The 14,949-nt window shown below is 47.3% G+C and overlaps 1 protein-coding gene across 1 annotated transcript; it reads left to right on the top strand.

The window, feature by feature from the left end:
* Positions 1–6,552: 6,552 nt before the first annotated feature.
* Positions 6,553–12,798, top strand: LOC131420271 (protein SPATA31F1-like). The gene is made up of 4 exons (XM_058566142.1): positions 6,553–6,666; positions 7,312–7,357; positions 7,886–7,946; positions 8,964–12,798. The coding sequence occupies exons 1-4, from the start codon at positions 6,553–6,555 to the stop codon at positions 12,796–12,798; spliced, it is 4,056 nt and encodes a 1,351-aa protein (XP_058422125.1).
* The last annotated feature ends 2,151 nt before the right edge of the window (positions 12,799–14,949 follow it).

Below are 14,949 nucleotides of genomic sequence, written 5' to 3'. Positions count from 1 at the left end.
AGGAACTGAGGTAAACAGACCTTTCGTGTGCGATTTATGTTTCTCTGACTAGGAGTACGTTGTCTTTACTTCCCCCAAAGGACGTTCATCCCACAGACAGGGGAGCAGGAGAACCCCAACAAGCCTCGCCCCTGAGGATATTTGCAGCCTTTGCTACCGAGGTCTCCCTCAGTCTTCACCAAGGCTGAAACCAGCTGACTGATCTGCCTGGAGTGTCCCCCTGTGCATCTACTCCCTAAGGCTGTCACTGTGGTGAGATCTGCCCTCCGGGCTCCCAATCCTGCTGTGCCCCGCTCTCCAGGATTGCGACACCACAGCACCTTACGATATACGGGACTGGATCTGTCACTGCTCTGCATGCCACACCTAGCCCCAGATCGTGGCTCTATTCCATGATTAGCAGGGCCGTGCTACACTGAGCTGTGCCCCCATCTCAGGTTGTAGCTCTGATTCTTCAATGCCAAGGGCGCTGCCCCTGCCCAGAGTCCCACCCACAGGTCTCAGATTGCAGCTCTGGACTGTCATTGCTGGGAACAGGTTACCACTGCCCTCATCCCCGCCTCCCCCTCCAGAGCCATCACGGCTCCGACCCATTATTGCCAGGACGAAGCTTCCACTGCTTTTTTGTTATTGAGTTGTATGAGTTCTTTATATACTTTGTATATTAACCCCTTAATATATGAGCCCCTTATGAGAGCTCTCTTCCAGGTTGCAGATGATGCCGTCTCCTCGTATCCTCACACGACCTAAGGAGAGGGAGAGAATTTGCTGGGATCGCTTTTGTAAGGGCACTAATCCCATTCACGTGGGCTCTACCCTCATGACCCTATCACCTCCCAAAGGCCTCACCTCCTAACAAGATCACATTTGGGGTTAGAGTTCCAACATATGAATTGGGGTGGGGGGATATTCACTCCATAACATCTAGCATCTTCCAAAAGAACTAATGACTTTTTCTTAATATCATTTTAAAAACATTGTTTTCAAATATTTGATGTATTTCAATCCATTGCAGTTATTATTGTTGCTCCAATTATCCCATATTTGGCTAGTGGAAGCCTCATCTCCTTGGCTCTTGGGTCCTTTCCACGTGTGCCCAGTAGTCTTTGTCGTTTCCTTGCTGTCTGTTATAACAAGAAACTCCAGGCTCATCCTGTACATTCCCTGCCCCAAACATAGACCAGCCATTTCTCTGTGGACCCCTGATTCCTTTTAATGGGAAATTATATTTAGAGTCCACAGTGAGTGTACCATACATGCTCATTGCTAGTGGATTTATTGTTTCAAGGAATATTCAGTGGATAGAGCTAGAACAAATGAATTTTTAATTAACATTTTACTTGTGAGATAACTGCAGATTCACATGCAATTGTAAGATTCTATTATTTGCAGAGATCCCACGTAACCTTTACTCAGTTTCTCCCAATGGTAACACCTGGAAAGCTATACTACAACATCACAACCAGAATAGTGGCATTCCTACAGTCAAGATACATTTCCATCCCCATAAGAATTCCCTGCATTTCCCTTTCATACCTACACCCACTTACCCTGCCTCCAATCCCTCCTTAACTTCTGGAAACCACTATTCTCTGTTTGTATAATTTGTCATTTTAGGAATGTTATATAAATGGAATCATACAGTGTGTAACCCTTTTGGATTGGCTTTTTTCACTCAGTATAATTCTCTGGAGATTCATCCAGGTCATGTTTGTATCCACAGTGTGTTCCTGTTCATTGCTGAGTAGCGCTCCATGATATGGATGTACCACAGTCTGTGTCATCACTCAACCATTGAAGTACATTTTGGTTTTCTTCCTCAATTTTTGTCTATTATGAATAAATTGCTATAACCATTTCTGTACAGGTTTTTGAGTGAACATCAGTCTTCCCTTCTCTGTGACAAATGCCTAGGCACCATTGCTGAGTTGTATAGTAGTGGCATGTTTAGTTTTTAAAGAAACTGCAAAACTATTTTCCATTTTCCATTTCCACTAGCAATAAATGAGTCATCCCTTTATCCACGTCCTTGCTCCTATGTGGTATTGTGACTATTTTTATCTTAGCCATTCTGATAGGTGTGTGGTGACATTTCCTCATGCTTTTAATTTTCATTTCCCCAATGGCTAATGATATTGAAATTTTTTCCCGTGCTATTTCACATCTGTACATGATTTTTAGTGAAAAGTCTGTTCATGGATTTGTCCATTTTTTTATTTCTCCCAGCCAAGAGGTGGGAGTCTGGGGTAATAGGGAGGCGGGCCCTCAGGCGCAGGTGGAAGTGCTTGAGCCTCCACGGGCTGCGTTCATGTGGGAGTAGTGGATGTGACTCCTGTGGGATGGAAGCCAGCCTACGTAGGGCGTCACACACTCCGGACCCCTGACCCCTGGGCTGCCCTAGGGGCAGTTCTATGTGCACTGGCCCCCTTCCTAGTGCTGTGCGGCTGCAGAGTGCTGCTCACCAGAGCCCCCAAGGCCAGGAGCCACTCAAACCATGTGCACGCAATGGGCTGCGACCCCGCCCGTGACACCACTTGGCAGAGGTCCTAACCCCGTGACAACGATGCCAGCCAAGGTCCCTCATCCCATGACACTATGGACTGAGGCCTCACCTCCTGTGAAGACGTGGTACATGGAGGCCGGGCCTCTGTGACACCAGCTCCCTTCCCACTGGTGACTTCACTGCTGGCGGAGGCCCCACCTTCCCTCATTTTCTAACTGGTATGTTAATTTTTTTCCATGTCTTTATATGTCTTTTTTTTTCCGTGTCTTTTCATGGTTTGATAGTTCATTTCTTTTCAGCACTGAATAGTATTCCTTCGTATGGCTATATCACAGTTTATCTATCGGTTCACCTACTGAAATATGTCTTGGATGCTTCTAAGCTTTGGCAATTATGAACAAAGCTGCTGAAAACATCTGGGTGCAGGTTTTTGTGCAGATATAAGTTTTGGACTCATCTGGGTAAATACCAAGGAATGTGATTACAGGATCATATGGTAAATGTATGTTTAGTTTTGTAATAAACTGCCAAACTGTCTTCCAATATGGCTGCAGCATTGTGCACTGACAGCAACAATGAACGAGAGTTTCTGTTGCTCTACACCCTCACTAGCATTTGGTTTGGTCAGTGTTTTGGATTTCTGCAATTCTAATAGGTATGTAGTGGTATCTCATTGTTGATTTAATTTGCAATTCCCTAAAGACAAGTAATGATGATTATATTTTCATATGCTTATTGCCATCTGTGTATCTTCTTAGGTGAGATATCTGTTCAGATTTTATAAAATTATTTATTTAATTAGTTACTTGGTTATTTTTTATTGTGGGTAAAAAACATAACCTGAGATCTCTCAACAAATTTTGAAGTGTATAGTACAGTACTGTTAACTGTAAGCAAAATGTTGTATAGCAGATCTCTTGAACTTTTTCATCTTGTGTAACCTAAATCTTAGACCTGTTGAGAGCAACTCTTCATTTCTCCCTCCCCCAGCCCCTGGCAAACAACATTCTACTTTCCACTTCTATGAGATTGACTATCGAGAAGCACAAGCACTAGACTTACTAGACAAAGACCTTAAAACAACTACCTTAAATATGCTCAAAGAAGTAAAAGAAAATATAGATGAAAAACTAAAGGAAATCAGAAATATGATATATGAACAAAATGAAAATATCAACAAAGAGATAAAAATTATAAAAATAAAACAAATAGAAATTCTGGAGCTGAAAAATACAATAAGTGAGTGCAAAGATTCAGTAGAGTGGTTCAAAGCAGATTTGTGCAGGCAGAAGAAAGAATCAGGGAACTGAAACACAAGATATTTGAAATTATCAAGTCTGAGGAGCATAAAGAAAAAAGAATGTTTTCCTCCTAAGAACGGTAACAAGACAAAGATGTCTGCTCTCATCACTTCTACTCAACATGATACTGAATGTTCTAGTCAGGGCAATAAGGTAAGAAAGACAAATAAAAAGCATTCAGATTGGAAAAGAAGATGTAGTTGTTAGACAACATGTGAGACATTATTATCAATTTGGAAAATACTAAAGAATTTACCAAAAAGAAGCTACTACAACTAATAAGTGAATTTAGCAAGATTACAGGATATAAGATAAATATTCGAACAAATTCTATTTCTACATACTAACAACAAAAATTAGAAATTGAAATTAAAAAGCAATATCATTTACAATAGCATCATAAAATTTGAAATAGAGATAAATTCACAAAATATGTGCAAGACTTGTACAAAAAAACTATAAAACGTTTCTGAGAGAAAATAAAGATATTCTAAATAAATGAAGAGATGTACCATATCTAAGGATCAAAAGACTTAATATTGTTAAGTGGATTCACTCAGGAATTTTTCCTGCATATATACCCATAAATGTGTACAAAGATTTATATATATGAGGTTTGTATCAGCACTACTATTCAGAGCAAAGGACCATAAATAACTAAATATCCATGAATAGAGAATTGAAGATGAGTTGTGTTACAGTCATATTAACGAAGACATTATAGCCATTAAAAAAACCTGTATGCACAAGATATATTTATGTTATTAAATAAAATAAGAAAGAAGCAAAATTGTCTAAACTACCATTTGTGAAGAAAAACATAAACATTCATTTGTTTTTGGCTATGCTAGATTATTCTGGAAAGATACACAGGAATCTGTTAGGAATGACTGGCTCAAGGAGGAAAAATGGGAGATGAAAGACAAGGGTAAGAGTACCTATTTACTACATACCTTATTCTGCCTATTGAATTTTGTAGCATGTATATGTATGCCTACTTTTAAAAAACCAATTATTTTCAGTGATTGAAGTCAATTAAGTGCACTGGCTCTTCATCAAGAGGCCTCACCTCTGCACCTCCAATCTTTCCCAATGTCCTCTCCAGTCCACACACCTGCACATCTGCTAGAGACAGATGCATTTCTTACTGCCAGCTGCACTCGTGGCCCATTCCTCAGTGCTCTGCATTCATTGGTAAGTTTCTCCCCAACCTGGAACATGCTCCTTTCTCTCGCAGGCTGCACTTTTAGATCCAACTCCAACATCACTCAACCTGGGAGCTCTCTGACCACCCTGATCCTCACTATGCTTTCTCTCGCCTAAAATGGGATGTTTGTGACCTGGGCCTCACATGTGAGTACACAATTCTATTTGTTCCAGATTGTTGGCTCTTCCTTCATGTGTTTTAGTCTTATCTTGGAAACCAGAGTAAATGTCTTGAGAGCAGGAAGGCAACATGACTCAAATGTCTTTGTACCCTTGACACTGCCCAGCTTAGGGATGAGCACAGACTGAGGGATCACCAGGCCAGCTGGGTGGAGGACTGGATGCTGGAGGAAGGACCAAGTAGCCTCTTCAGGGATTGTGAGCTCAAGGATTCTTGGCTGTGACAGACCACATCACTAGGGCAAGATTCTCTCAAGGAAATGCAGAAATCCTAGACTATTAGAGAAATATCACAATATCCACAAAAGCCAAGCAGGTGACATAAACGTGTAAATAAATAGGCAGAGTATAGGAGTGATGGGCCCTGGGGAGGAATCAGAAAATAACCGGCCTGCCTGAAGGCTTCACAAGTCCAGTGAAAAAACAAAAACAAACAAAAAAACTCCTTCAGGAAAACAGCATACATCCAGAGTTGATGAGTAGATATAACCACAATCAGCAACTAGTTTATGACCTTGTCAGAAGTGGGCACCAACCCATCTCTGCAGGTAGTCATCTCCATGAGTAGACAGAATTCTATAACATGGAAAAACAGCTCTAGAAAACAAACTCTTAAAAGAGCTCCATAAGTGAGTCTCATTAGTGCCTCCAGGGAAGGCAGCATTTACAATCTCTTTCCACCACACAGAATGGAGGCTTCACTTCCTCCACACATGTGAATTTCACGGTATTGCCACCTTGACCTTCCCTGCCACATCAGCCATGGTCCCCTTCATGCACCTCTGAGTTGCCATCACCCACTGCCTGTAACAACAAAGCTCTCCATCTCCAAGCCATAACCAGACTCGGCCCTCCCTCATCTCATGTGTGCTTCTCAGACATATTTCCAGTACAGGTGGAGCAGTTGGTGGAGGATCCTCTTTCCTAGCCATTCTTCCTCAAAAGGTGCCCCGTGTCCGTAAACACTCAGTTTTCTGGGGATGGGTGACCACACAGCCATCATGAAGGAGACAGCTGAGCCATCGAGCTGCTGTAGGGTGTGGAGAGTGAAGACAAAGTGCGAGCACAGACTCTACCTGTGAGCAGGCACCTTTAGGGCCAGGCTCTGTAACCCTGACAGACAACCAGACACCCTCCTCTACAGACTGACTCACCACATAAGCCTCGCTAAGACAGATCAAGGACTCTGACATGACACCTGCCTTGTGAAACAGACGGGCTTTGTGATGCAGTCAGCTGGCCTGGTTCCGTCCTCTGTGAGGCGGACAGGATGAGGCATAGCACTGGGAGTCATTAGGCACCAGACCCTGAACGCCTAGAGAGAGGGATGGTTGGTCTCCTCATGCCAATGAGGTTTAGACCATGTTGAGCCCTACTTTTCTTTATGGCTCCATCTTCATTATTGTCTTACTCATCTGGCAAGTGAAAAGGAGTTATGACGGATTAAGGCTGGAACCTAAAAGGAGCTGCTGCCGGGTAAGGAAATACTATGACCACGATTGAACTAATGAAGCCTCAGATAAGAAGCTTTTAAGATCACAGTGTCTCTCCTTTTACCCTTTGCCCTCCCCCAATTTTATACCATGCATTCAGTGACTCTTACATGGAACTTCTCTTATAGAGCCTAGAAATAATTCCTTACCAGGCCATCCCTGCAGTGTATTCTAACTGAAAAATCAAGACCCTCTCTACCAGGCTTGGGCTGAGACCCAGATGAAATGGAATCTACTCACAGGATCTCAGAAGACCTCCCAATATGGGGGATCTTTCTGGTTGGTGGTCCAGTAAGGCATTTCTTAGCAGAAGTCCTTTAGCTTTAGACCTACACACTCAATAATCTGCTCCACTCTTTCTCCTGTTTCATCATGAGCCTCAAGCAGAATTTCTCCTGGGAAATAACTGGGAAGTAGAGTATATGGAGGAGGCTCGAAATGAATCAGAAGTAAGCAGAGAAATGTTGGGGCGGGAAAAGATGGGGTATGGAAAGGAGGGTTAGGAAAGTCAATAAAATACCGACAGATAGACAGAAAGGGACAGGGAAATGTATACATCTTTGGTCTCATTTAACATGAAAAAGAAAATAGTATGCCAGCTTCACACTCTAACTTTTTTGTCTTTAAGCGTCATCGAAAAGTCAGACAAAGGGCTAGAGATGCAGCATCAAGAGGTAAAGTCCCATTCTCTGCTCTGACTGCTCCACCGTGGGCATGGTTCCCATGCACCCTGTCTCGCTATGACCCCTGGTGACAGGAGCCAGTGCTCTCAACACTAAAGGCTCCAACTCTCCAGGTTGACAAATTCTCCCAGAAGACTTTCTTGGTGGGAAATCAGAGCCCAAGAATGTTCCAAAATTCTCCACCTTACCCCGGGGAATGAAGTACAAGGAAGAAGGCAGAAGTCGTTAGCTGTGTCATTTACTGGTTCTATGACTCTGTCGAAGTTGCCTCATTTCTCAGTCTTGTTACCCACGAAATGGGCATCTGATGATCCTCCCTCACTCACGGTGTGCTGGTGGTGATCAGATGAGATTAGGTCCGGGACAGCACATTGTAACTAATTAAGCTGTACACAGACGTGCCTTAAAGCGTTGATTCTTGGGGTTTCCAGTCTCCTCTAATCCAAAGGCCTTCAGCTTCCTATAGGATGTCTCTGAATCCTCTCTCCTTCCATGTAACACTGTCTCCTGGTTTCTCAGCTAGGAGACGTTCCCAGAAAGAAGCTGAGAGGCCGTGGGAGCTGCTCTCTGTCATGAAAAGGTGATCTCTTGCTCTTTGCAGTCTCCCACGTCCCAGCCTGGCCTGTGATGATTTCTCTGCTTAGTCAGAGACACGGATGAGGAGGGGCATAACGACTGGGAGGAAGCCAGAAACAGTGGAGGCTGGGGGACTGGTTGAGAGGGTTCCCAGTGCAGAACGGGATCAGACGTCTCAGGAGGGAGGCATCTCCCAGTTCAGCTTGGGGCTAGGCTCACAGTGGTCCTGGAATTCAGGATTGACTAGTGCATAATGCATAAAAGATTCTACATGGCTTTGCACTTAGTTACAAGACAAGTTATCCAGTCAAGAGAATGGATAAATAAGTCACAAATAAGTCATCACTGTCATATTCTATTTACCAATATACCCTTTCAAGAGCAGACCCCTCAGAGTCTGTCTGGACCCTGCTGACATTACCTCCTCTGGTTCTGTCTTCAGGGAGGCCAGTTCCTGGGACAGCCCTCAGATAGGAGCCTGTCATCTTCTCCTCTTCTTGAGATCTCTAGAGAGTGGGACAGGCTGACAAGAGATGTCCTTGTGTGTACCCCATAGTCCCCAGATTGCAGAGTTCCCACAAGGACCTCACGTTCCACAGTTTGAAAATACTGAATACCAGGCCCGGGCCTTCTGATGCCCAAATGAGACTGGACTCCACGTTCTAGCTGATGATGTCCCATTAACTAACCAGTGGCTCCCCCTTCTGTCTGATACTTTATCCTAGTTCAGCTTCACAACACAGGTCAGCAGAGAACTCACCCCACCTCCCAGTCTCTCATGGCCCTGTGCTCCCATGGCTTATCTCAGACCTTGCCCAACAGGCCCCAGAACCTCAGGCTCACCCACCATGACTTACCAAATGGCATTTTGCCAGGAAGAACAGTAGATGGCTAAACACCCAGGGGTGCAGGCCCCAGGGCTTAGAGGACTACGGGAGGGCAGTGCCAATCTCCAGACCACACACTTCCAAAGAGGCAGATGTCACTCCATTAGTAACAGCTGTCATGTTTCCTTTCACAGCCAGAGCTGGCTTCCTCGGGAGGGGAGTGTACGGAGGCTCCTGTGTGCAGATTCCTGCTGCCAAATCTGCAATGCCATGGCTCTGGAGATTCAGCAGTTGCTGGTGGGTGAGAACACCCTGATCTCTTCCACTTCACCGAGGCCATCACAGGGCTCCTCCTGCCTAGAGGTGTTGTCCATGTCTATTGTGTCTTTTGAGCAGAGCCTAGAGCATCGTTCCCCACAATCCAAAGACCTTTCACTTCCATCTGCAACCCCCACAGTGTTACAGTTAATGGATCAGAGATCCTTAACACAGTCAGCTGCCCAGTCCGCAGGTGAGGTCAGCCTCCATGATTACTGGGCTGAACACATCCAGCTAGGGCGGGAATTTCAAGTGCTAGAGATGACCAGGGGTGCAGAGATGATATCTTCTTCAAGGTTGGAGGAGCCTAGGATCCCAGGGAACCAGCAGGAGATGATGCAGAGCAACCCCAGCCTCGTCTACGGGAACCAAGGTCAGCAGCCCTTGAATTCCCAGATCTCTCTGCTGACTCCGAATGGAGAAATCACTACCCTGACACACCCTCTGGCCTTGCATATGGTCACTGTCCTCCCTGCCCACTTGCCATTCCTCAGTCCTGAAGTCCTGAGGTTTCTTGAGGTACATGTAAAGAAATGGATGCATTTTCAGAGGTGGGGGCTCCCCAGACGTGTGGAGGAGTCCCTGAGACAGTTCATGCCAAACCCGCCATTGTTTTACCAACCTATAAATAACCAACCAGTTTCTTTCATCCAGAACGATACTTCTCAGCTCTCTGTTGAGAAATTTGCAACCGTTTCCTACCAGACCTGGGGTTCATGTATGGCTGGCCAGCCAACCCAGGCCTTCTGGGTTTCTGAATGGTCCATTGTGGACCCAGAACAAAGACACCACTACCAGCAAATCCCAAACCATATGGCTCTAGCCTTGCCCTCTCCAGCCCTTAAAGACTTAAGTGGCCTCGATCCACTTCCTGGCCCACAGGCTCATGACTCAGTGGGCCATTTGCAGCAGGAATACAGCCAGCTATTCTGTGGCCTCCCTTCTCTGCACAGTGAGTCCCTGGTTGATGTCTTCCTTGGCTGTCAAAGCCTCTCCATGAACAGGAACATGTCCAAGTCCCCCTTGAAGGATCCTTTTCTCTTCAAGGAGCTCTCCTTCCTCCCTCTGTCACCTAAAACTCCACCCAGGTCAACCACACCCTCTTGCTCATCTTCTCCAAATTGGGTCACTCCGTCTGACCACCAACAAGCTCAGATCAATGTCCCATTTCTGACAATGGCCGAATGTGAAGCTCTGGAGTGGCACGTGCTACAGAGGCAGCTCCAACTTCACTGGGGTTTGCCAGAAGTTTTCCAGAGATCTCCACACACTCAGAGCCCTGTGCACTATAAGCCCTGTGACAAAGCCCAGTCTGCTGAGACTGGGAAAACCTCCTGGCAAGGAAAGCCCATCTCAGCCCTGACCAGAGAAATACGCTTCTTCCCGGAGCATGCCCGGAGGCTGCTGGGATTCCACCTCCAGAGGCAGTTGATTCACCATCGCTGGGGCCTGCCCCAGAAGATCCAGCAGTCCATCCAGTTGCTCCTGTCCCCCGCTGATCAGCACACTCTGTCCTGGAACAGCACAGCCCTAGCCAATGTGACTGTTCCCCAATCCACAGTCCTAGACACCAATGGGGCTGGTGACCCCTTCTCACCCATCATGGACCCAGTGTCAGTCCCCGTGCCACACTTGCTCGACCAGGCCAAGGCAATATTGCAGAGCCACATCAACTCCAAACGTGGGCAGATTCACCAGGGCAAGGTCCCTGCCTGTGTATATAGCTCTTGGGAGTGCATCATTCCTGGCGGCCTGGAAGGGGCTCCCCTCACCTGCATCCCAGAAAGCAAGCCCCTGGAGCGACAGGCAGCCACTGACTCTGATCTACAACAGGAAGTTACGCCCTGGATGCCCACAGCCCTCGAGCAGCAGCAACAAGCCTCTGCAGATGCCAACAATGAACATCCTAAGCTGCCCCGAGCCCTGTCCAACGGAGCCCTTGAGAAACTGGAGACGACTTTACGGCACAAGTATCTGGCCTTCTTGTCAGGGCTGCCTGCTCTCTATTATGTGGCTCTCTCCAGGGCCATGGCCCCGGCAATCACTACCCAAGCTCTAATCACAGACAAGGTGCCTGGGCCAGTCCAATTCCTCATGGAACCTCTGACCCAGGTGACGTCACGTGCAGAGCAGTGTCGAAGTCCTGCGGCACGCTTTCAAGATGCCAACGAGACTTGTGCAGACTCTGCAGATGAGTTCCAGGCTGAAGTGCAGGTGGAAGAAATGATCGAGACAGCGCCTCTAGAAAGCCAGACGGAGCCTGCGAGCCGTTACTCACTCAAAAAACCCATCTTGGCCAAACTAAATTTCCACCTGAGAAAGAAGATCCTAGAGACACAACTGGGAATTCCCGTAAGAGCAAAGGCATCCAGGGAACAAACCCTAGCAATCCCAGAGAACATTTCCACACAGGAGTCTCTTGGGAGTGTAATCAACCCAGGAAAAACACTGCTCCAGAAACTCCCCATCACAGCAGACACGCCTCATGTCCCAGATCCAGAATGGCTCCATCTTAAACAACAGCTGGCCAATGAGTTAAAGGCAGTGCAGAAGAGCCAGAAGCACCCTAGTTTCAGAGCAGTACACCATGGTTCTGCCCATGGGGCCTCCAAGATCTCACAGCCCAGTGGGGATGTGACAGAGGCCCAGGTGCTTTGTGTTCAGCTGGAGGCCAGTGTGAACCTCCCCAGCCTGGTGGAGCCCTGGAGCCCTGAGCCCCAAAGCCCTGGCAAGAGCAACGACTCAGCCCAAATCCCCACGCTGGCAGGAAAGAGAGAGGACCCGGGGAAACCCAAATCGGCAGGGGACCATGGAGAAGGGGATGCAGGGTTTGCGTTCTCCTCAACAAGAGAAACCGGACACCCTGCCGAAGCCGAGAGGCCAGAAGGGATGCTTCTGCACAGGACACCCCGCAACCCCTGGCGATGGAGCCATAGCTTTCACCTTGACGCTCCCTGTCCACACAGTCCCGAACGTCGCCCTCAGCTTAAGCTCCCAGAGCTACCACCAGGAGTCCCTGGGGGGCAGGATTCTGAGAAGAATGAGCCACAAGACAGTCAAACCAAGCTCAACATCTTCCTCAATCCAGCAGGGACTCCTGAACATGCACAGCCTGTGGGGCCCCAGAGCCAGCATTTCCTGGGCCAACTCATTCAGGGTAAGCCACTGCAGGGCCAAACTTTGCAAGGTCACGTTTTGCAGGGGCAGGTGATGCCAGTCCATACTCACAAGAGGCCTGGCCTCCCGGAATCTGGCTTGAGAAATAAGATGAAATCCTTTCTGCACTGGATTAACCCCAAGACAAAAGGCAAAGACCACAAGGAATCCATGTTCTCTAAAGCTGAGACTGTGGCCAGCACCAGAAAAGAACATGTAGAAAAGAGCCTGGCTCTGGCCAAAAGTCCCACAGGACGACCCAAGACACAGAAGACAAGAAGGGACCCGAATGCCCAATCTCCCAACACTGAGAAGCAGGTCAGCGTGGCCTTCTGGGATGGCGCCCCTTCCCCAGACAGTAAGCTCCGGCACTGCTCCCACTCCCATCAACTCCACTCTGTCTCAGTCCTGGGTCACCCCCGCCACTGCCCTCGCCACTGTCCTCGAGTGGCGTGTGCCACTCACCCAGGGAACCCACCCGAATTCTCAACTCTCCCCTCAGAGGGAAACGTTGGTCTCCTCAAGAAGACCCAGCACAATCAAAAGACACTGTAGGTTCCCCAATGTCTGCATCACTTGAAGAGGACTGCTACTGTGATTTTCATTACTGTGCAGGTGGGGAAGAGCATCACCCAAATACACTCTATAAACCTAAGCAAAGACTTGTCTGTCTGCGCCTTCTCTCCACTAGGATGTGTTAAGGGGAGGCACGGGGGAGGCTAAAATGTCCATCCTCTCTAGGGAAGGAGCTTTAACCCACACTTAAGCTGGGTCAGCATTCCACACAACTCCTCCCAGCCCCACCCTGGACTGTGGATAAAGAGACTTGAGCAGAGAAGGACGGCCCTTGTCTAAGGTGCACTGAAGGTAAAGGTCAGGCTTGAACTCTACCATGGTGTCCCATGGTGTCCTTGGGCCCAGAGGTGCAATGTGGACGTGAGGATAGTACTGACAAGAAGGAGTGGCCAGGAATCGCACAGGCACAGTTCACTGACGACTCCTATGTAGGCCCACAATGTGGAGGGAAGGTTTAGAGGAGGGCCACAGTGTCCACCCTTGAGGAGGTGCTTTGTGTTTATCAAAAGCTCACAGCTAATATGACAGGATGCCAAAAGCAAATGACAGAATCTCCCCCTCTGCTCCATGATGATTATTGGTTAGATCTTTCTCGACAACTCATCTGGGAGGCTGCTGTAGCTCTCTAGCCTATATCCCACCTCCACTGCCCAGCAGCTGCATGGAATGACTGACACCTGGAATGAAGATCACAGTAGGACATGGGGAGGGGCTTGTGCCCCACCCCCAAGAGCAGGCAGGGAGAGAAGCAGGGAGGAGGAGCATGTAGATGGAGGTCTGAGTACCTGGGACAGAATCTGACAAGTTTCTGACCAGAGCATGATAAGGCAGCAAAGCCAATGTGCTTCAAACTCAAAAGAACCTAAAGCCAGGAAGCCAACCAACAAGTGCTTTTGGAGGAAGGAGGTGAGTAAATCTGAGCTTCAGTATGCTTGTCCAGTGTGATAAAGAGCAGTGAGTTGAGCCTTGAAGCTTCTGGGAATGAACCACAAACACCAGGGTTTTTCTAAACATCTTTGAGCTTCTCAAGTTACTGCTAGCAGCTTGCACTTGGCCCTACTGCTGTGTTTCACTTCTACACCACCTATACCTTGGATCCTTCTTTTCTCCTTTCCACCAGCCTTGCCTCACTGAATATTCACGTATAATTTTATATACATTTATATATATGTATATTTTTATGTATTTCCTGTATATTATATCGTTCTGAACTTAGCCAGCTGTATCCCCTCCCAGGATCTGCCTTCCCCTCCTTTCCTTAACCAAGGACAGCATCATATAAGCCTGCTAGCTCCAGCCCTTTGTTCCTGTCATCCTTCCCCATTTCTTCATTATATCTCACCACATTTCAGAATGCACCAGAACCACTCACCTTGACTGTCAAAGAAAACTTTAAGGCTTTTGGAAAGTGTCCTGTCCCATTAACCAGACACAAAAAGTGGCCAGGAATCTAGAATTTAATGCCACACACGAGTCTCGAACAACCCGATAAGCTGCTCAGAACTGAAGTGGGACTGTGGCCGCTTTGCCTCTCTCTCTGGGAATGTCCAACATGGGCTATTTCAGAGAAATATCTGTTTAGCATTAATGGAAATATAATATGAAATTCTATGAAACCCTTGCAATAAAATGGGGAAACCCAAGAGGGAGGCTAAGAGGCAAGCTGAGATGTGTAAGCAGCAGCTAAGAAATGTAAGCCCCTCCAAACTGTATCCTGTACCCACACTCCCTCCACACAGACTAAATGAAATTCCTCCTACAGATCTGTTTTAGGAGGCCTCTAGAATTACTTGCCATCCTGAGACATTCCTAGAGCTCTTTCCTGCTTCCTGTTCAGTCAGCCGGCACTCCTATCCCCACCCCACCACCATCACTGATGGGTGACCCACCACCACCAGCAGCCTCTGTCGCCCTGGCTGCACAGTGGATCTCTTAATGGGGGCCATCAGACTCACAGTCCCTTGACCTCCTGGGGAGGCAGAAGTGGACCCTGTCCTACCTCCTCCTGAGAACTGCGTTGGGGCGGGTACTGACTTCCCTGGAAGGAAGACTAGAACCCCAGACCCTGAAGGAGGCCATGGTAGAACAGCATTGCTCAAGGCTGTGCTTGTTCCACTCAATGTAAGATTA

Source organism: Diceros bicornis, chromosome 22, assembly GCF_020826845.1.
Source record: "Diceros bicornis minor isolate mBicDic1 chromosome 22, mDicBic1.mat.cur, whole genome shotgun sequence".
Classification (NCBI taxonomy): Eukaryota; Metazoa; Chordata; class Mammalia; order Perissodactyla; family Rhinocerotidae; genus Diceros; species Diceros bicornis.
The sequence above is the reverse complement of the archived record's forward strand: the minus strand, read 5'-3'. Positions and strand labels throughout refer to the sequence as shown.

Bases quoted from the DNA above. Each gene is read 5' to 3' on its own strand.
- LOC131420271 (XM_058566142.1), top strand. From the start codon at position 6,553: ATGTTGAGCCCTACTTTTCTTTATGGCTCCATCTTCATTATTGTCTTA. The intron at 7,358-7,885 runs GTAAAGTCCCAT...CTGGTTTCTCAG, and splicing joins TAGAGATGCAGCATCAAGAG to CTAGGAGACGTTCCCAGAAA. The intron at 7,947-8,963 runs GTGATCTCTTGC...TTCCTTTCACAG, and splicing joins CTGCTCTCTGTCATGAAAAG to CCAGAGCTGGCTTCCTCGGG.